Genomic DNA, 22,271 nt, shown 5'->3' on the forward strand with positions numbered 1-22,271 from the left:
CGGCCGCCGGAAGGGGAAGTTTCGCTTCGGAACGCTGTCTCGCTCGTCCGAATTCGGTGGCGCCACGTCCGCCGTCAGCGCCTTCCGTACCTCGGCTCCCGCGGCTTCCGCCTCGACACCTTCCACTCGCGAGCCCGGCTGCGTCGTGAGGGCGGCTCAGACACTCGGGCGGCTGTGCGCATCCTGGCGACTGAGAGGCGAAGATGTCGGACATCGGGGACTGGTTCAGGAGCATCCCGGCCATCACGCGCTACTGGTTCGCCGCCAGCATCGCGGTCCCGTTGGTCGGCAAACTCGGCCTCATCAGCCCGGCTTATTTGTTCCTGTGGCCCGAAGCCTTCCTCTATCGCTTCCAGGTACTGGCCGGCGCTGGGGAATGGAGACTACAGGCCCCAGGCGGCTCCGCGGCGGCGGAGCGGGCGCCGGCCCGGCGCGGACGCGCGGTGCCTGGTGGGATTTGTGGTGCGTCCTGTTCCAGGGGTTGGGGGTGGGGTCCTGTGAGCCGGGGAGGCCCTGGGGTCGCGAGCGAGGGCTTGAGAGCTGGGGGCGTGGGTTCGGCCTGGTGGGAAGGGACTGCCTTCCCCCCGTGCAGTGAGAGTGTGCTTCCCGCCCTACGCCGCTGAAGGAGGCAGTGAGAAGCTAAGTCAGTGGCTGCTGTCTTTTGGATGAGGCGTGCCCTTTGACGACTTGTCACCCACATGCCTGCGTGGTCCTGCTTAGTCAGAGTTGTCAACTCGACTTTGTTGGCATGTTAGTGGGGCACCTTAGCCCCTCGAGTGACTTTAAGGGCAGAGATACAAAGGATGAGTTTACGTGCACTTCCCTGGGCCCCAACCTAGTGTTGGCTTGTAGTAATTCAGCCCAAGACCAAAATAAAGAGTACATTGCTTCAGAAGTGGAAGCCCTTGTTACTTTCTTACGTGTGAAGTAAGAGTGCAGACGGCAAGAGAATATTAATTTCCCAGAAGTTCTTTACTGGCAGTTTCTGTAATTTAGAATTAATCCTTGGCATGTTAGATTCCAAGAGCTGACTTTAATTTCAACACATTACTTGGCCTGTGGGTAACACTCCTTTGCTCCCTACCTCACTGGGTATTATTTCTTAGTCTCCTTTGCTGATTTCTCATCTTTCTGATCCTTAAATGTTGGGAAATGTCCCAGGAATCAGTTATAGACCCTTTTCTATAGACTCTCGCTAGCCCAAGGTGGTACCATTCAGCCTCGTGGCTTTAAACATTTTATAAAAATGGAAGACTGTCAAATACAGTATAAAATTTTCAGCCTATATTTGTCTCTTGGTTTCTTGGTCTCTTGTCTTCTTGGTTTTTACATCTGTCAGACTTTTGGAAATCATCACTTGGATGACCAGTAGACATCTCAGTCAAACTTGATGTGGCCAAAAACCAAGTTTGCTTTCTCAGCTCCATAGTAGGAACTCAAGCTAACAGTGGTGGAGTTATCTTTGACATTTTTCTCTCGCACACCACAATTCTGTCAGAAAGTCCTATTGACTGCACCTTAAACATAATCCAGAATACAGTCCCTTTTCATTCTCCACTGCATGCCATTATCATTCCATCCTAGTTCCTTTTCATCTTTTTTCTCTGAACAGCTGGAGTGATTCTTTTAAAGCATAAATCAGACCTGTCAGCCTGCCCAGAATACTCCAGTGTCTTCTCAACCTGATGAATAAAATCCAAGTCCTTTTAGTGGCCTGCAAGGCCCCTCCTGCGCTTCTTATCTCATCTCCTACTGTTTTGTCTCTCGTATGTTAGGCTCTGTGATGAAGCCCTTGCTGTTTTTTCAGCGCCTATTTGGATCCCTCCTCAGGCCCTTGGTTTTATTTATCTGCCTGTGGGAGTTAACCACTGCTCACACATTTGCCTTGCCATGTCCTTCAGGTCTCAGTGCAAATGCCACCTTATCAGCAAGGCCTTCTCTGTCAGCCGTACATAAAATATTACCTCTCTTTCATTCCATTTCCCTTACCCTAACTTTTTTGCAGTATTTCACCCCTTGGCATTTGCTAGCCTGCTTCTCTCCAGAGAATCAAGTTCCATGAGAGTCAGATCTTTTTCCTGTCTGTCCTGACTTTGTTATTTAGAATAGTACCTGGGACATAGTAGGTGCTTACGTATTTGTTGAATTTGTGGCAATAAGTGGGTGCTTGCTATGTGCTGGGCATTGGGAATACAATAGCAAGTAAGACAGAAAATGTTCCTGCTTGTATGAAGAAAATAGAGACACATGTGATAGAGAGTGATTTAAGGCTGTGTAATATTTTTGAGTGTTCCAGAACAGTCTTGGAAGACATTTGAAGAATGTCTTTGGGTAGATCTAGCAGTGGGCACCACCTTCCAGAAAGAAGAAATAGTGAAAGGCTTGAGGCAGGAATAAAGGGAAGACTGGGAGGGTGGTACAAAGTTAACTGCAGGGGTGAGGATCAGTAGATGTGGACAAGGAGCTAGCCAGGGGTGAGTTCGTGAAAGCAAAGAAAAAATGGTAGGTTGGGGCAACATAGAGGGCCTTGCAGACTATGTTAAGAGGTTTGAATTTGATTTAATTTACAGTATTTTTTTTTACAATGCTGGCGATTGAACACAGGGCCCCCAGCACAGCTGTGCCATTGAAGTTTGAGGGCTCTGTGGAATTTGAGAGCCTTGACTACTCTCTGGAGTGGACTTGGTGTATGGGGAAGTGCTAGGTGATGGGATCAGAGCAGCACACAACTTAGCAAGAGAGATGGTGGTTTTGACCAGGGTGGCTGTGAAGATAGAGGAGAGTGGATAGATTTGGTAGTTGGAGTGAACAGGCTTGCTGCTGAGTGGATATGGAGGGAGAATGGGTGAAGGAAGAAGGACTTAAAGATGCCAGTGCTTTCCTGGAGCAACTTAGCGATGGTGCAGCCCTTTATGGAGATTGGGAATGTTCAGGGAGGCTCAGGTTCAGTGGGGAGTGTGGTTGAATGGTCACGCCATGCTTTAGCCATTGTGAAGTCTTGAGACACTTTTTAGGCATTCAGGTGGAGAAACCAAGTAAGGAGTTGGATCAGATAGAAAGTTAGATATAAGAACATGATTCTAGAGCATAGCCAGAATTACATGCTGTTTTCTATTTATTTACTTCAGCAAACATTTGTTGGTAGAGTGCATGTTGTACACTTTGTGTCTAGTGGCATGTTGGGTAATGTGTGTGCAAGGATAGCAGTGATTGTTTTGTAAGAAGAGCTTGGTCCATATTGAGTCTGACCCTTCTTGCAAAATCTTCCTCATTTGTGTAGTCAGATTAGTAGAGTAAATGACATTAAAAAGCATTTAAAAAAAAATTAGGCTGCAGGTGTAATGTTGAATAGAAAAAGCCATCATTCATCATTCATGTCACACCTTCCATGATTTCCCCATCTTCCTTGCATTGTGTTTTCCAGGTTTGTTGTCCTTAGACTAGGAGAAGCTGTTGGCAGGAGGCTACACAGTGCCCTGACTCCCAGGGTGTGAAAAGACCAGTAGCTGTGCCTTGTCTGTGGTTTCTGTTACTCTGACTCTTGATCCCGACAAGATTAGCTATCAAACCAACCTGGAGGAACTCGTTTCCCGATGATGCAGTTGAAGAAAAGCTGCATCTGAGGGCTCAGTGTGCCAGGACAGTGTGTAGTATGCTTTTGTGGAGCTTATGTAAGAGACTCACCTCTTCTTTAGAAGCTGCATCCATAACAGCTTAAAAAAATTAAGGGATGACTGATTTAGCATTGTACATTCATGTTGGAAGTGACAAAAGTCACTTTTTTCTCTTTATCCGTAGGTTTCCTCAGTATAGCTTGATGGTTTGGAATGTCAAAGTTTAAAATGTTACTTCTCTGGTTTGGTTAGGTCAAAACAGGTGTGAGCTAAGACTCACTACATGGTCGTCCCCATCCTATTCCTCATCCCTTGGTCTTAATGCTCATCAGCCAAATAGTTCATAATGATGAAATGTCCTCATTTGGTCCTTGAGTACAAGGGAGGTGGCAGTTTCTTGCTGCCTAGTGTTCTGAGATTATTTCTCCCAGGGCTGACTGCACTGTAACATTTCCTCATTTCTTTGCACAATATAACCTCACCCCTTATAACTGTGTTGCATTTTTCCATGTTATCACATTCATATCCCATGATTATCCTGGGATAACTGTTAGCCCATTCTTTAGGCAGCTGCAGTTTCAGTTTTTATTTTGTTGAGTTGACAATAGGTCTAAGTTACCTTTTATAGCTCCTTTGCATAATATCTACCAAAAATAATTCAGTGTTTAGTAAAACATTTTGGGAAGTGACTTCTTCCAAATTAATTATAACAGATTATTTTCCCCTTTTTGTTAGACTAGAAAGACCATAGGATTTCAAATAATTTGAGTCAAGATCTCAAGGCTCCTTACAAGTGTACCCTTAGGCAAATTGTTTATACTTCTGAGCTTCACTTTCTTTATCTAAAAGTGGGAATGATATAAAACCATAATTACTCTCTTCTAATATTTCATTGATTATATCATATTTCATCAGTTTAATGTAGCTTTTTTGGGGGTGAGGGATAGAAATGAAAATATTAATTTTGAGATACATCCTAATTTTAGAAACAAAAGTGAATACCTTCAAATTGAGATATGTTATCTACTTTCTGCCTCTCTTAAATGGAATACAAAGAAAAGTGTTTATAAAATACCCAGAAAATAGCATGATTAACAAGCTATTCAAAAATAGTTGCCTATTTTTATTTATCAGTCACTAATAATATTTGTCTTATTGCCATCTGTCTATGTGTGTTAGTCATTTTTCCATCACTGTGGGAAAATAAGTGAAATAAACAATTTAAAAGAAGAAAGGTTTGTTTTGGCTCACAGTTTTAGAGGTTTCAGTACATGGCTTCATTGTTTCTGGGCCTGTGGTGAGGCAGAGTATTGTGGTGGAGAGTTTGTGTCAGAGCAAAAGTGCTCACTTCATGGTGACCAGGAAGTAGGAAGGTTGCAAACAAAACATACTCTTTTTTATTTTTTTATTTTTTTGGTACTGGGGATCGAACTTAGGACCTTGTGCTTGTGAGGCAGGCACGGTGCCACTGAGCTAAATCCCTGGCCCAAACAAAATAATATTAAGAGAGTGTCCACCCAGAGACCTGCTTCTTCTAATTAGGTCCTAGCTCTGAGTTGGCATTGCCTCCAAATAGCCCACTAAGCTGTGAATCCCTCAAGAGATGAATCTTTTGATGATCCAGGCACCTCAGAATGGTTTCACCTCTGATCATTGTTGCCTTGGAAAGCAAGCCAGTAACACATGAACCTTCAGGGACATTTTGGATCCAAACCATAACACCGTGGATAGTAAGATTTACATTTTTCTTGTTTTCCAGTACTGAGTATTGGCCCCAGGGCCATTGCACTGAGTTACACCTTTATTTTGGGACAGTCTTGCTGAATTGCCAGGTTGCCCAGGCTGGGTTCAGACTTTCAGTCCTGCCTCAGCATCTCAGAGTGCTGATAGCACAGCTGTGCACCACCATACCTGGCTAAATTTTAATTTTAGTTTGCACTTTAATTAGAAATATGACTGTTAGGGCCGGGGATTTAGCTCTGTGGTTCCGCTGCCTGCCTCACAAGGACCTGAGTTCAATCCCCGGTACCAAAAAAAAAAAAAAAAGAAATATGACTTGTTAAAGGGCCGGGGATTTAGCTCAGTGGTTCCACCACCTGCCTTATAAGTGCAAGGTCCTGAGTTCGATCCCAGGTACCAAAAAACAACAACAACAACAAAAAAACCCAGAATGGCAGAAATATGACTGTTAGATTATTGTTGTTGGGAAGATGTGACCTCAATTTCTGTAGTATGTTTTCAGGAATAAAAAATAGAACCAACTGTGTCTGTGATTCAGACTGGTGCTTGTTTCAGAAGCTTTGTACTATTGCAGGTAACCCAGTGACTGCATCCCTAGCAGGTCAGCTTAGGGTTATGATATGAGGAAGAGTTATTTCACACACAACTGGAAGGAGAATGAACTTGGACTGGAGGTTGAGTATGAAAATATCTCCAGGCTTGGATTTAGAACTGTAGTGGTTAGAGTTTTGTTATGAACAATTGGAAATCTTTTCTGAGCATTCATGTCCACTTGAGACAGGCAGTTCAGTTGCAGTTTGTAGATAAGGTTGCGGCATTGTTTTTAAACTTTTTATGGAGTTACAGTATGCAAACAGGAAAATGTATCATACATTTACAGCTTGTAGAGTTTTCAGAAACTAGCATCCTGATCAAGAGGCAGAACATTTTCAGCACCTGCAAACCTTTCTCTTGCTCCCTCTAGTCACTGCCCCTCCAAGAGTCACTAGTACTGTATCTTGGCTTTTAATTCACTGGATTGTTTTTGCCGAGTTTTGTACTTTCTCTAAGTGAACTTGCACAGCAGTCAGTCTTGGGTCGGGCTTTTATCAACAGGATTGGATGTTGGAGAGTCACCCGTATCATGGCCATGGACTGTGCATTCTTATTGCTCTGCTGTGTGGATATACCGCAGTTTATTCATTTACCACAATTTATTTAATGGATCTCTTGCATAGTTTCCAGTTTGGGCTATCTTGAGTAACGTTGCTGTGAACATTCTGGTACATGTCTTAATGAACATAGGTACTTTTCAGTGGAGGTAGGTATGGTTTTATGTTGCTATATACCTAGGAATATAACCAATGGAATAGAATTAATCTCCTGAATCGCTACATGTAAATAAACAGAATAAAACACTCATTTATTGATTCTAATTGCTTTTTTTTTTTAAAGCCCTAAAGTGATAGTGGGTAGCTTTTATTTTTTAATTTTTTTTATTTTTTAAGACAGAGCCTTGCTATATGGTCTAGGCTGGCCTTGGACTCACAGCAGTCCTCCTGCCTCAGCTTCCTGAATGCTGGGATTATAGACATGAGCCACCGTGCCTGGCTGGGTAGCTTTCATTTTAAAAAAATGAATGGGAAGGTTCTTTTTTTGCCTACCTAGTATATTTTTTAAAAAGCCCATAGTTTAGTTTGGCCTTTTGCACACAGGTACTGGTCATCTTTCTAGTTTGGTGAACCATAACCAAACTTAACTTTGAATCCAACTGATCCTTTATGTTTCAGAAAAAGTTTTGCTTTTCATCCTTAAAAAACCCTCTTTTCCCTCTGGATGGCATTTGCAGTTATCTCAGCAGATTATTCAGATTTTAGTTAAAGGATGACTGCAACCCACATGGAACAAACTGTTAGATTAGTAACTAAATGCTTTGTCTTTTTGTAGTGTTCCTATGGCAAGTGACCCCATTGGCTATTGTTTTTGTTAAGTGAGGAACTTTGGGTGTAGTACCTTAACTCTGGGGCCCAACTTTCTTCATGAAAAAAAAAATCCTTTTCCTGAGTGTTTATGTGTCAGAGGAAAAGAGACTTTATGGGGCCTTCAGAAATATATTTACATTATATGGTATACCTCTAAAGAGATGAGCTCTAGTGTTTTCAAATTATAATTTTAAAGTAATATAAAAATAATGTGAAGTCTCAGATCACTGAAAGCCAAGTATAACTAAAGTGTAAACTTAATGAACAAGGAAGAGGAGAGATATTTTGACAGACACTGATTTCTAAGGAACAGGTGCACACAGTGGCTAAAAATAGTGTTATGTCATCAGCATTAGAGAAAATGTAGTCAGGAAAAAACCCTAAGGTTTCTTTGCTAAGATCAGACCTTGAGTACTTACAAAAATATGGGGGTAATTTAAATGTATAAAACCAGGTCAGTGGGTGTCTCCCGAAAGATCGTGATAGTAATAACACACACTCATGCACACACATACACACACACACACAGACATACAGACTCTTTCCTTTTTTACAACACACCTTTTTAACCCCAGCCTTTTACAAACTCAAAAATAAGGAAGGTAGCAGTCATAGGATGGATGTCATTGAGTAAAGAAAGCCAGCTCTAACGTCTGTACTTCTAAGGTTCCATGGTCACTTATGAGTCATGGCAATACTTGCTTTTGGTTCATCTCCTCAGTGCTTTTCATAAGCAGGTTCATATACAGATATAATTGTACTGAAAATTTTTATTAATTGTATGTCATAATACTGATGTCATTTGTGAGAGGCATTGTAAAAAATTGAGGGTTAGTATCACAAATTCTGGAGTCAGACTGAGACAAAATTCTATCTTTACTAGTGGTTAATCTTTTCTCATGCTGTTCACCGTCTGTAAAAACCAGTCTTCTTGGTGCATATATTGGCACATATAAATAAGCTGGGTAACTCACTGATTTGTTCGTTTAAAGAATCATTAAAGGAGGGCGGTAAGCTTCCCCTTTTACAGATGGCAAGCTGAGGTCAAGAGGTGATGAGTTGACAGTAGACGGCCCATGTCTTCTCACAGCATCTGTAGCGCTCTTTTCATTAGACTGTATTCTTCCTGTGCTAGTCTAGGTGAGTGCTAAGCTGCTTTGCTTTGCTGGCTTGCTACAGGGATCTGCAGAGTCGCTTTTGGTATGGGCCGTGCTTTTTCCTCCACAGGCAATGAAGCTCTGTTGTTCCCAGCCCTGTACTTAGAGAACAGCTTTGTATCTAGCTATAGGCCCCGTGACTGATGTCTTCCCTTTGAGCCACATCTAAATTTGTTAGCAGACCTCCTCTTTTATTGTGCTTACATCTTCTTGGGACCAAATCAAGATCAGATTTCCCCTCCCTTATGCCAACTCTTGCTTTCTTTGACATGGTAGTGTGCCATGAGACACGAAGCCTTCAAGCCAGAAGCCAGTGTCCAGAAGCTGGGAAGCCAGCCTGCTTCACTGTTACTTACTGTTTTCTGGAGGCATTACCTACTGATCTAGACCAGAATGAAGTAAGATACAAAATTTTATTTACAGATAGGGTTGTATGTATGGAAAGCCCAAGAGGCTGAGTTCAAATATAACAAACACCTTTGGAAGTTAGGTATAAAAGGAGCTAGATTAGCTCAATAGGAAAATAGAAAAGCTGTGGAAGACTTCTTGGTTGGGAATTCTGTCAGTATCACAGTGGTATAATAGAGATGTTAGCTCTGATTCACTTAGAAAAATAAAATACCGAGACTGTAGAAATAGGGGACGGAGATGACTTAACTGTTTATCAGATATTAAAATGTGTTATAAAACTACACGTTAAAATAACTTGGTATTAGTGTAGGTATCAGTGCCAAACAGAATTGTCAAAAACTAGACCTTATAAAAGGGACTAAATATTCAATGAAAGCCACTTTTCAGGTAATTGGAGAAAATATGGGTAAGTTTATAAACAGGGATGAGACAATTGAGTGACGATTTAGAAAAATAAGTTGGATTTCTTCCACATCCCTTAGATTAACTGTGAAAGTACTGTAGTAAAACTGTGAACACATTTCTATTCTTTGAGTGAAGAAACTGTAAGCATGATACATGATGAATATATTTGTCTACAAATTAAACATTTACATGCCAAATTATAGCAAAAATACCATAAAACTATGTCTAATGACAGACCAGAAAATATTTGCAATGAAGAAGAGGAACTTCCAGTGTATAAAAAAATACAAACCTAGCAGAAAAATGGTGAAAGGATATACATGAAAAGGTACTCTTTGTTTTTCTCATGAGGCAAATAGAATTTTCAAATTGGTGAATATAAAATGTACTGAATGGTATGTATGGAGAATATAGGGACTCATCTACATTTTAGGAGGAAGAATAAATTGATTAAACATTTCTGTAGGCATTTGGCAATGTCTAACAAAATAAACATATATCTGTTGATCTAGGAGATTGATTCACAAGAATTATCCTGTATGTGCATAAGAATAGTCATCATGGGATTATAACAATTCAAATGAAGTTTGAATGTTCACATAAAAGGAATACTGTGAAGGCAGTGGAAATATTTTGTCAGGGGGATGATACACAGTATAAGACAGTACAGTATGAAGCACATGAAGAGAGTGCATAATGGTAACGCGCACAAGAAACTGATGAGTTGATGCTTCAAGAGGAACTTCGAGCCTGGGGGCCAGGAACCCAGAAGCGAGGTTTACTTCTTAATATAGACGCTGACGTATTTCTTACTTTGGGGATAATGCTTTTTAAGTCATGTGCTCATGTTGTTTATTTAGCATATTTTTGAATAAAAATTGCTGCTTTATTTCTGTTTTTTGAATGTGGCAGTTTTGGATAAAGTCATCCCAGTATGTTCTTTTCCTGAGAGATCTACTATTGGAGTCTTTGAAATTAATTTTTGGCCTTAGGTTTAGGTGTATGCCTGTCAGTAAAAAGACTTAACTGTAGGGCCAGGGATTTAGCTCAGTGGTTCAGCCACTTGCCTTGCAAGCACAAGGACCCGAGTTCGATCTCCGGTACCCCCCACCCGCCCCCAAAAAAGACTAACTATATATTTTTGTAGTATTGATTTTTTTCATTTTGTTTAGAAATATTTATTGCTTATTTTATGATGTCATTGTATTCTATCCATTTGCAAATTGGTTATACTTGGTATGAACTCGTCTTTAGTTCGCAAGTCATAATGATATTTTCACTTGGGTAACTCATTGAGGAGAATGCTTTGCAAGGGTTAGTCTTGTTTAGTTAAAGAAAAAACAATTAACCTGGCTTACAGAAACTAACAGCTGTGTTTATTTTGATCTGGACAGATTTGGAGGCCAATCACTGCCACCTTTTATTTCCCTGTGGGTCCAGGAACTGGATTTCTTTATTTGGTCAATTTATATTTCTTATATCAGTATTCTACACGACTTGAAGCAGGTATGTCTCTGATAGTTGTTTTAAGTACTGTTTCTTTCTAATTTACTAATCCATGTTTACTTCCTTGGAGGAATTTTAAGGGCAGTCAGCAGTAGTGCATGAAAAATGGCATGATGGTAGTGGATGCCCCAGTGACTGTGCTAAGACCACGTGAGGCACTTAGGTTACTCAACTGTAGTAGAATATCATGAAGTTTAAAGTATCTGTCACCATTTTGTAGGTGAAAAAAAGGCATATGAGAAGTTTACCTACTTTGCCCAATTCCTCAGTGGCTGAGCTATACACTTCTCATTTTATTTGGCCATCTCATTCATTTTTGTCATAGAGCAGTCTTTGTCCTTTGATGCAGCATTGGTCTGGAGGGTATGTATCTCTCCGATTGAGGCTGAAAATGTTACTCTGTGCAAATAAAAGCCCAGACTTATTTTCTATAATTGAAACACTCAACTTCAAAATACATGGTCAGGGTTTAATAATATGGTAGTTTATCAGATGTATGTTGTACAGTATGATGTATGGATAAACTGTCAAAATCTTTTCTTGAAAATATCTTACTGAATTATTATTTATTTCCAACAGTGCCTTCCTTATATGTCATCCTGAGTTGCTTATACTAAGAAACACTAAATCAATACACTGTCTTAATAGGAGTATGATTTTGTTAAACTGAAATGATTTTGAAAAGTTGGGCTGACTTCACAGACTAAGCCTGCTGGCTATTAGCTTAGGTTGGAGAATTTTGACCATTCTTAAAGCTAAATTGGTGCTCATATGTTTGAAAATTGTAAATTAGTCTCAACTTTGAGGAAATAGTAGGATGACCATTGGTGTCAAATTAACTTTTCCTTAAACTGATATTAGGTATGAGTTGTTATTTTATTTATTTATTTTTTTGGTACTGGGGATCGAACTTGGAACCTTGTGCTTGCGCGGTAGGCCCTGGAACCACTGAGCTAAATCTCTGGTCCTGTTTGTTTTTTTTTTTAAGAAAGAAATCATTATATTAATAAGATGCAGAGCCATAGACTATAACTGTTGGGAGGGAGCCTTACAGAACAGATTCGAGAAAGGGTCGTATGCTGGCTGAGGTGAAACTAGCAGCGAAGCTGCTCTCCACTGTGTCAGGCTTGATCAGTCCTTAAGTCTGTCAGAGTAGTGATTTCATTCTCCCTTTTTCCATTGGTTTCTGGTTATGCTGCTGACTTGCTTAGCATTCTACCTTTCTGGTATAATTGAGGATTAAGTTGTTGGAGTAATTTTTTATAAAGAGTAAACTATAGATTAAGTGTGGATGATCTATGACCAGTTATTTAAACCTTTATTATAGGAAACCTTTAAACATAAAAATAGAGAAAAAGTTCAATGAGTCTTTTTCTTTATATTGAAAGCAGATTGACTTAACATAAAACTCACCATTTTAGCCATTTTACAGTGTATTCAGTGGTCTTTAGTGTATTCACAATGTCATGCAAATATCACCACAGTTTAATTCCAGAATGCTTTCAGCACTCCTCAGAACTCTTAAGCAGGCATTCTCTGTTCCCCCTTTCCCCTCTCCCAGCCCCTGGCAACCACTAATCTACTATCTGTGTGGATTTGCCTATTTGGGACATTTCATATGGCTTTTGTGACTCACTGTTTTCATGGTTTTAACCCACCCACAATGTGAAGTGTGAACCCTGATTTGACTATCACCCACCTCTAACTGTTACCTTCTAGCGAGTCTTTGATGGCTGCCTCACCTCTGTTTTTTGCAGCAAAATGCTGGGCATGGTGTCATTTCATTTGTAAATCTTTCAATATTTACCTCTGAAATAGAGAGACTTAAAGAATCCTTCTAATACTATTTTAAGATTAAATCTAAATTGAAGAAATTCCTTGGCTACTTTTTACTTGTCTTCTCTTGATTACTTAGTACTTAGATAATGCACTGCACTTAGATAATACACTGAATTTTTAATATTATTCTACCTGAATAACATTTAAGAAAAACGCATGGGCTTATTAGGCCACTGGTCTCTTGTTTGCTTTGATTGATAGAAGTTGCCCTCTCATTCCCTATTCCCTCCCCACATAGCATTTTGAAATGCTACAGCTGAGAGGATCTGTGTATGTTTTATTGGGGATTGAACCCAGGGTCTTTACGCTGAGCTACATGTACCCAGTCCTTTTATTTTTTATTTTTTTGTATTTTGGGGTCCTTTTATTTTTATTTTGAGGCAGAGTCTCAGTAAGTTGCCCAGCCTAGATTTGAACTTGGGATCCTCCTGTCTCAGCCTCCCAGAGTGCTGGGATTATAGGTGTGTGTCATCATGCCTACCTGAGAGGCATTTTAAAAACAATTTTACTTAGATATACAGTTGCCTCTCTGAATTCATGGGTTCTGCATTCTCAGATTCAACAACTGTAGATTGAAAATATTTGACTAAAAAAAAAAAATCAATTCTGAGCTGAATGTGTATGGATTTTTTCCCTTTCATTATTTCCTAATGTGGTATAACAACTATTTATAAAACATTTACATTGTATTAGGCAGTATAAGGAATCTAGAGACGATTTAAAATATGTGGGAGGATTGTGCAGGTTTTATGCAAGTGGTATATACCATTTTATTTAGGGATTTGAGCATTTGCAGATTTTGGTATCTGAGACAGGTGCTGGAAACAATCCCTTCCACAAATATGTGGGGACAACTAACTCACCATACAGTTCATCCATTTAAAGTGAACAATTCAGTGTTTTTAGTATCTTCGCAGAGTTGCACCGTCATCATAATTTATGAAATTTCATTACCCCAAAGCTTCACCCATCAGCAGTCATTCCCTGTTTCCATTCAGTGCCTTTTCCCCCTCCAACCCATAGGAAATTGTTAATCTACGTCTGGCCCTTTTGCTTAGTCTTTCTGGACATGTCTTAAAAACAGAGTCATGTTGTATGTAGCCTGTTGTGACTAGCATCTTTCACTTAGCGTTAAGTTTTTAAGGTTCTCTATGAAGTATGTATGAGTATTGCATTCATTTTTATTACCTAGTAAGAGTCCATTGTATGGACAATGCCATTTTGTTCATCGTTAGTTGACCTGGCTGTGGTATTGTGAATGATGCTGCTGTACACAGTAGTGTAGAGAGGAATCTTTGTGATCCTTCTGTTTACCCTTCTGTTTCACAGACAAGAGCACAGTGGTGGGATCAAGGAGCAGTGACATGTCCCAAAGGTCACAGAGCTTGGGTATAACACAGCTAGGAGTGGAGTGCCTATATCGATACCCTGTTTTCTCTCCACCATACAGCCTCAAGTTAACATTTTGACAAAATGTTTGCCACCTGCATATTTTCCTGCCAGCCTAAATTGTTAAGTATGTAGCAGTATTGGCATATTTATGAGGTTTCTGATTTGAACTGGAAGACTGCAATTTGAGACCAGTTAATTGAATTTCTAGTTGCAGGCATGCCAAATATTATAGTACTATAATTGATGTGATTATAGTATCTTAAATACTCAGTCTAAAGAATCCTTAGAAATCTCAAAGCCAAAACCACATCAGACCACAGCTATTGTTAAACTTTAGAAAATTTGTTGGAGTCTCAGCTCTGATCTGTCACAGTGATTCTTCTTCAGCAGTGAGCATCCTTCGTGTGGCTGAGGTGTGCCTTTGAGGTGGCAAGGAAGAAACAGGAGAGTGGGGGCTTTTGCTGGAAACCTGGTTTCTTTTTGCTACTATACCCTGCTGCCTGTCTGATTATTCAGGGTTTTTTTGTTTTGTTTTGATTGACTAGCTTTATCCTATAACTGTAATAGAGTGTGGAGCCGAGGGAAGGTAATTTTTAAGCTAGAGTGATCTTACAGTTATTTCTCTTTCTTTGCTTCTCTTAAAACCTTTGAACTGAAGGGATTAAGAGTCATCCACAGAAGACAGCTGGGTTGTTGATTATTCTGGCCATTAATAAAACAGAACCTGTTTAATGGTGCAGTGAAGAGCAGTAAACCAATAGGCTTCACTCTGCTTCTAGTAGCTATGTGACGACTTGCTCTCCTATAAAAAGGGGGCTGGCTATAGGTTGTGTCTCACAGTGAATCTGTGGAAAGGTATGGCCGAGTGTATCCCTTTCCCTCTCCTGTCACTTCCCTTTCTTGGAAAATAGGTACCCAGAAGACAGAGATGGAATCCTCTCAGCTGCACCCAGAGCTGGGTGTGTGTGCGCACGGGCGTGTTTTGCGTGTGTGTGTGTCTGACAGTAGTAATCATAATGGTAAGATGCTCCAGCATAGTCATGTTGAAGGAGATACAATATACAATGGTAGGCAAAACAAATGTGCCTCCTTCCTGAGAAGTGTATGGTCCCAGGGTGGGAGACAGACATTAACCAGTTAACAGGTGTGTCCATCAGGGCCTGATAGGGCCACAGAGGAGAAGCCAGCAGAGCAGGAGGGAGTTCTGGGGGTCTCACCATGGTTGGACTGGGGGTCAGTAGCTCTGGAATTGAGGGGCAGTCAGAGTGTACGACTAAGAAGTCAGGAGAGCATGGGGGGACCTTATTTAGGTGCTTTGGGTTCAGCACTTTATTGACATGGTTTAGATGTTTGTAAAAATTGACTTTTCTTGAGAGGAGTAATTTAAAAAATATTCTCCATTTGGTTTTCTCTAAGTTTTTGAAGTGTTTTTCTTTTTAGACATTACTTTGCTCTGAAATTCTGAACCATGACATTGGCTTATTTTTGTTTACAGGAGCTTTTGATGGGAGGCCAGCAGACTATTTATTCATGCTTCTCTTTAACTGGATTTGCATCGTGGTATCCTTCTGTGTCATTTTGGGTCAGAAATGGACCTTTTGGGGCCGGGAATTTAGCTCAGTGGTTTCGCCGCCTGCTGCGCAAGCGCAAGGACCCGAGTTCAATCCCCAGTACCAAAAAAAAAAAAAGAAATGGACCTTTTTTGTTCGTTTGGTTTTTTTCAGATTTGGGAAAATAGATGGTATTCTATAACAATTTCAAATTAGCATTTGCATCTTTGTTTACTACAGTTAATAAGAATAATTAAAAATTTTAAAAGCTCTAGTAGATCATGTAGCCATTGAGTGATGAATTCTCTCACCATTGCTCTTGTGGGATTTTTTCCCACTTGGCTGGGTTTTGTTACTGTCCCTTCTTGTTCTCAGTTCTCTGTGTTCTCAGGGTGACAGCTTGTTGATCGAAGCACAAAGAGATTCAGTGCTGTGAGACAGCTTGAGAAGTTCTTATCAGAAAATAAATTTATACCAACGTCATTTTCTGCCTTTATTGCTTTCTTTCTTTTGGGGTCCTTAGTAGTAATTCACTCCCTCTATAAAGTGCCCTCTATAAAATACAAAGCGTTGGGCACAGTCTGTCTTTCTGCTTTGCACCAACCGCCCTTGTCAGCACCCTTCCAACTGTGGACTCTTGCAGATGGCACGGACTGCGGAAGGGACTGTGGCTCGCCTCCTGGGCACAGCTGGTGAGCTCATAGTTGCTGCTGGACTTAGCTTTCATTTAAAGTTGGGCCAAGAGCCAGCAAAAGTAGGACTTCGGATACTCTTTCCTTGCCTTTGAGAGAATTAAACAAAGTGGTTTTGAACTTCATCTATGCTGTACAGCCCTGAGTATGAGCAGAGTCATTGTGTGTTTCAGGTTCACGGGTATCTCTGTCCTCTGCTTGAAGGAGAGATGCCAAGCACTGTGGCAGGCATGGAAAAGAGGACATCCGTGACTTACTGAGTCAAGCTGAGGCTGTTAATTTCTACATCTCCTTGTGGTATTGTCTAATGGAATATTCATGATGAAGGTTATCAGAACCTTTGTGTTCTCAAATGTTTTAAGTAATCTGCATGACAGAAAACTGGTTTTGTTGAGAACATGGGAATGAAATTAATGTTTCAGTGGGGGGAAATACTTTTTTATTATCTGATCTTTAACTTCACAAATCTAGATTACTGGCTTGGCAATGGACATGCAGGTAAGTGTCCCTTTAAACTGTTTGCCTTTTGTGTGATTCAGACTTGCTATGCATAGCCTTTGATAGAAGTTGAAATGGTACTGTGTGATTAATGTGTGGTATTTTGAACTTACAGAATGGTATGTTTTATTCTGAAGATTTTAAGTCAGCTGAATTTTTGAAGCTTGTATGACTTACCTAAATCATTGTTTTTCTTGCTCATTTCTGGCTTTTGTCGTATGTTTGAATATTGAGAATAATGGGTGTGCAATATTTTTTAAGTATATGTGAGGATTCTTTAAAATCGAGATATATGGTAAGTAAAGTCTGCCTTTTGTGAATAACGCTTGACTTAAATATTTGAGTCCATCTAAAAATATAATTGTGTTGTATTTTATTACGGGGTTTTGTAGCATTCTTTGTATGATAAGTTAAATAATGGGATCAATTTGTAATTCTTATGAGTTGAATTTTCTTTTGCTTTTTAGTATTCATATGAGAAACTGTTTTTGGAGGGGAGGAATAAAAAGCACAGTAGATTTATGGTAAGCCTTTGTTCAGACTGCTTACGCCCAGAGCCTGGTTTTTACCTGTCACTTCTTTTGCAGTTGCTGATGATTCCTCTCATCATGTCAGTACTTTATGTCTGGGCCCAGCTGAACAGAGACATGATTGTGTCATTTTGGTTTGGAACACGATTTAAGGTACTTGACCTTAGCTGGAAAAATTTCTTTTCATTGTCTGCAGAACTCCCAAGTCCAGAGATGCACTTCCTGACTCAGCCAGGAGAGGGCACTGCAGAGCAGCGTACCATAGGCAGGCCCCTTTCTCCCCTCCCAGGGTCAACCCGGAGCTCTCTGCTGGCCTGTTACTTCCCTGGCTGTTCAGGCCCTCAGGGCTCTTTCCCTTAGTGAGTGTGTGTGTGTGAGAGAGTGTACGTGTGTGTGTGTGTAACTCATTTGAAAGCTTGCTATTTAAAATCCATTCTTATTGTTCCTTTACTTCCTGTATGTGTTTAACATTTTAGCAAAATATTTTTTTCCTTCTAAACACTTCCTTTTATACCTGATCTCACAATTTTTCACTTGTAACTTTTTGATTCTCTTCCTTGTATATATCCTACCTTTTATGGGACTGAACCTATACTGTATTTTTAATCTCTTGCCTGGAACTGGTCTTGGCTTTCGACTTTTGCCCTGTGTTGTTCTTGTAGTACTTAGCTGAGTATCTAAGTTATTTAGGTACAACTCTTTCTTTACTGGTTTGTGAAGATCCTTGCCATGCCCCTAGCCTTTGATACCAGGTCTTGAATCTAATAGGTGTCTCACATATTGAATTCCATCTACAGAATTGTCTTATTCAAGATAGCAATATGTAATGAATTAAAAATCCGGAGTAACTATTTGTTACAGTTTGCTGGTTGGGGTCTGAGTGTGCCTCTGTCGTGGCTGTGTTTCTAGTAGCATCCACAAGATGCTTGTCTGGTTTCTGAGTCTTGTTAATATGAATCCAGCAGGGCATGTGTTGGATCTGGACTATGGGCAATGTATTCTGCTTTCCAGTTACAAGTACACAAATAAGTATAGTTTTTTTTTTTGGTACAGGGATCGAACTGAGAACCTTGAGCTTGTGAGGCAGGTGGTGGCACCACTGAGCTAAATCCCCATCCCAAATAAATATACTTTTAATTATGAAGCTTTAGTATAGTAAGAATGCTGCTGGATTGATCTGAGAAGCTTGCAGTGACCTCCCAAAGAATTTATATAAAGCCCTGGTCAGTGTATCTGTTCCCATTTCAGTCCCTTTACAGCTCTGTCCTCTTCAGGTATGGCTGCTTATGTTTGTGTGTGTTCTTTCCTAGGCCTGTTATTTACCTTGGGTTATCCTTGGATTCAACTATATCATAGGAGGCTCGTAAGTGATACTAGATTTATTTAATTGGAAACTAATCCTTGGAAAACTTCCATTCACCTTTTTATCTTCTTTCTCTGATCTTTATAAAAGTTTTTTAAAAATCTCAACATTGATGTTTTAGAACCTAATAATTATATTTTGATGTAATTAATTAAATTGCAAGGCTTTAAGCATATTTGACATTGGATGGTTATGATTTTGTTACTGCATCAGATATGCTTCTGTGTTATGTTTGAAAACATGTGTTTCTAGATTCACTATCCAGACCGAGCATAGACACACCTAATTTGTCTGAGTTGACTTCCGTAAAATTAGTGTCTTTTATTCTTAAGGTATTTCCAGAATGCTTACTATCAATAGAAAAGCAGATGCTCGGATGGGAAGTAGTTTTGTAAGTCGTTTTGATGATACAGAAGTTTGGCCAAGCAGAACATTCCTAGTTTGCTCATCTGTAATTAGAACTGAGGTTTAGTAAAGCCTTCAGTGTATCCACTCAGAGTTTATAAAGGAAAAACAGCCAAGCATACCTATAATCCCATCGTGCTGTGAGGCTGAGACAAGAGGGTTGCAAGTTTGAACCTAGCTTGGGCAATTTGGCAAGACCCTGTCTTAAAATAAAAAATGAAGACTAGGCTGGGAATATAGCTTAGTCTGAAGGCCTTGGGTTCAGCCTCCTAGTACCTAATGGGGAAAAAACAAAGAATATCAAGGGCCAGGGATTTAGCTCAGTGGTTCTGCCGCCTGCCTCGTAGGTGCAAGGTCCCGAGTTCGATCCCTGGTAACAAAAAAAAATCATTAAACTCTTGAAAATGTTTTGTAATGCATAAAAAATAGGCAATCTTAGAATAGCTACATCTTGATATTCTTTTTTTTTTTTTTTTTTTGGTACCGGGGATCGAATTCAGGACCTTGCACCTATGAGGCAGGCAGCGGAACCACTGAGCTAAATCCCCGGCCCAAGTTTAATGATTTTAATAGTACTAGTTCTTCATATATCTGACACACTTGCTTTGTGTGATCCCAACTTCTGCATACCATAGAAGTGGATGAATCGAGCAAGCAGACTCGGTCTAGGGCACATCGAGGTCCAAGTGTGCTCCAGCTGGCTCTCCCACCCAGAAAGGCAGAATCTAGAAGTAGTTCCCTTGATTTGTCCCTGACAGGAATGATGTTGGAGGTGCAGACAGAGGGCAGTGATAGAGGAGTGGATCCATAAGATCTTGAGATGACCTCCCCATCAGCCATGAGAACCTGAGGAAGGAAGCTCAGTGCTTATTTAGGGTGCAGGGTGAAGGTCAGCTTTCCTGACACTCCAGGACACAGGAGGTGGGAGAGAGCGTGCAGTGGGTCTGGGAATGGGGAGCAGGCATGTATTGTCCTTGCTCCGAGCTCAGTACCTGCCTGTCTGCCTGTGTTTCATGCACAGAGTACTCAGATTGAAAACATTCAGCGGTCTGCTTTGCAGCCTCCCTGACTCCTGAGGCAGGGAGTAGCATTGAGGTGGGCTAAGCTTAAAAGAGATGTCAGAGGGGCTGCTGGCCCACAGGACCCGTGGCCCATGTTGGTTCAGCAGTCACTTTCTGTCCCTCAGAATGAGTTGTCACTGACCGTAGACAGGGCCTGCTCTAGAGCTGTCACGGACTCTGGGACTACGTGGGCTTCAGTGGAGATCTCTTCCCCATGCTATTAGTTAACAGTAGGTGTGTTTCACTTTATCATTTGAATGTCTTTAATTTGGTTCTCTTTGCAGGGTGATCAATGAGTTAATTGGAAATCTTGTCGGACATCTTTATTTCTTCCTAATGTTCAGATACCCAATGGACTTGGGAGGAAGAAATTTTTTATCGACACCTCAGTTTTTGTAAGTGTTTTTCCCCTCATTGAACAGGTATTGTGTTGCCCATGCTCTCATGTGTCTTGACAGGAACTTCAGGAGGGCTCTGATTTACGTCCCATCGGATGGAGAAATTGAGGGGATAAATGACTTGCCAAGTCACGTGGTCATAAGGGATGGAAGCCAGCACCTCATTCTGCTCGTGGTGCCCTTGAGCTGGCGACCACTGATGACCAGGCCCAGCCCGGCCAGCTCAGCCCCATACTGTTCCGGGCTGTGACTCGTGGCCTTGGGGGCGAGTGGGCCTAGGATATGGGGTCACCTGCGGCATCAGCTTCCTCCGTGCTTTCTGTTGAGGAAGGGCCCATCGATATTTCAGGATTGAACTTTTATAGGACTGTTCAAAGTTAAAATGAAAGACACGAGGTTTGGATAGTCCCAAGCCCTAGGGTCTAGGGTTGATTTGGGTGAAGAGGGCAGGGGCGCGAGCGTTTGGCTCTGAATGTTGTTCTCCCTGTGGCCACACCAGCTCTGGCATTGGGAAAGTTACCTGCAGCCTGCAAGCTTTGGTTTGCACGTCTCTTAGTGGATGACTGGGTGCAATAAGCACAGTGCTGAGCTTGTGCTGGGGACTCAGTGAGAGCCCTGAGCTGGGTGTCACCCCAAGGGGAGACGCTGACGCACTTGTCCATGTGAGAAGCAGACCGTGCTGTCAGGGAGGCAGCAGGCTGTCGGAGAAGTGGCCAGCTGGACCACCATAGGGACTCACAGCCTGCCTGACAGTCACGCCTGATCTCGTGGCATTGTGGCTTGCATTTACAAGCTTAAAAACCAACAACAAAACTCCTTTCACATCTTGTTCATTTTCATGTTCTGCACTGTGTCCTTCTTCCAAGGGCCAGTGAGGGCAGCGGGACTTGAGTAGTGCTCCTCCCACCCCTCACACATTAGGGCACTGTGTGTACATGTGTGTGGTGAACAATAATATACAGAAGACCATAGTATTATTGTTATGCGGGTCTTAAGAAAACCTTCTTTAAGAGAATAAAAAGAAACTGTTCCCCTTTGAGCCTTGGGTTGCCTTTAGGCTGGAAATACAAATGACCAATCTGCTTTACAGTTATCAAAGGACATAATAACAGCAGGTTTGAATTTCTGATCTAGGTTTATCAAGTAGGATGACAGATGCATCAATTAAAAAAGCGTGTGCTTTGGGGGATAGCCAAGAGTTACTTTACTTTAAATAGCCACACTCTGACTTAACGGCTTACAGTTATTTCTTCATTGTGGACAACAAAGTGCATGTGATTCCTGAGGCAGAATCAGCCGCGCACTGGAACCTACTGTCACTTGAGCTTTCTCTGTTGGTTAAAGGCCTTCTGTTAAATTTTGCATAAAGATCAGATGACAAAATGTAGCTCCTTGCAAAAGCAGTAACTGTTTTGAAATTACCATAAATTTTTGTTGATTATGTATAATTAGATATCTTTTTATACTAATTACTTGCATTTAATTTCACTGTCCGCTGAAGCAATGGAGATGGCTTCCATATTGTCTTAGTGTAAGTAGCAAAGCAAGACAGCCCTAGTGTTGTTGCCTTTTTTAAGCACTCTCTTGTTATGTACTGGAGGAATATTATTATACCAGATGTTGTTGATGTTGAGAACCCAGTGCTCAGAGACACACTTTGATTTAATGATAAAGCTGAATTTGTTTAAAGGGCAAGAGATGAGTTATACAATTCTGAGATGATTAGTATTCTACATTCCATTAGAAAAT

At 40.9% G+C, this 22,271-nt stretch overlaps 1 protein-coding gene across 2 annotated transcripts in view; it reads left to right on the plus strand.

The window, feature by feature from the left end:
• The window catches only part of Derl1 (derlin 1), a 24,966-nt gene continuing 2,695 nt past the window's right edge, over positions 1-22,271 (plus strand). Inside the window, exons 1-7 of one of the 2 annotated variants that reach the window (XM_004838007.4) lie at positions 9-356; positions 10,683-10,794; positions 15,521-15,585; positions 16,739-16,765; positions 17,353-17,448; positions 18,606-18,658; positions 20,409-20,519. In XM_004838007.4, coding sequence (XP_004838064.1) covers positions 204-356; positions 10,683-10,794; positions 15,521-15,585; positions 16,739-16,765; positions 17,353-17,448; positions 18,606-18,658; positions 20,409-20,519 — 617 coding nt within the window. In that variant the 5' untranslated portion in view covers positions 9-203. Of the gene's footprint in view, positions 357-10,682; positions 10,795-15,520; positions 15,586-16,738; positions 16,766-17,352; positions 17,449-18,605; positions 18,659-20,408; positions 20,520-22,271 lie in introns of both variants that reach the window. The other variant, XM_087184430.1, reaches the window with a different exon arrangement.

This window comes from Heterocephalus glaber, unplaced genomic scaffold, assembly GCF_053883595.1.
Source record: "Heterocephalus glaber isolate CG9 unplaced genomic scaffold, H.glaber_assembly_v1.0 deba00000281, whole genome shotgun sequence".
NCBI lineage: Eukaryota > Metazoa > Chordata > Mammalia > Rodentia > Bathyergidae > Heterocephalus > Heterocephalus glaber.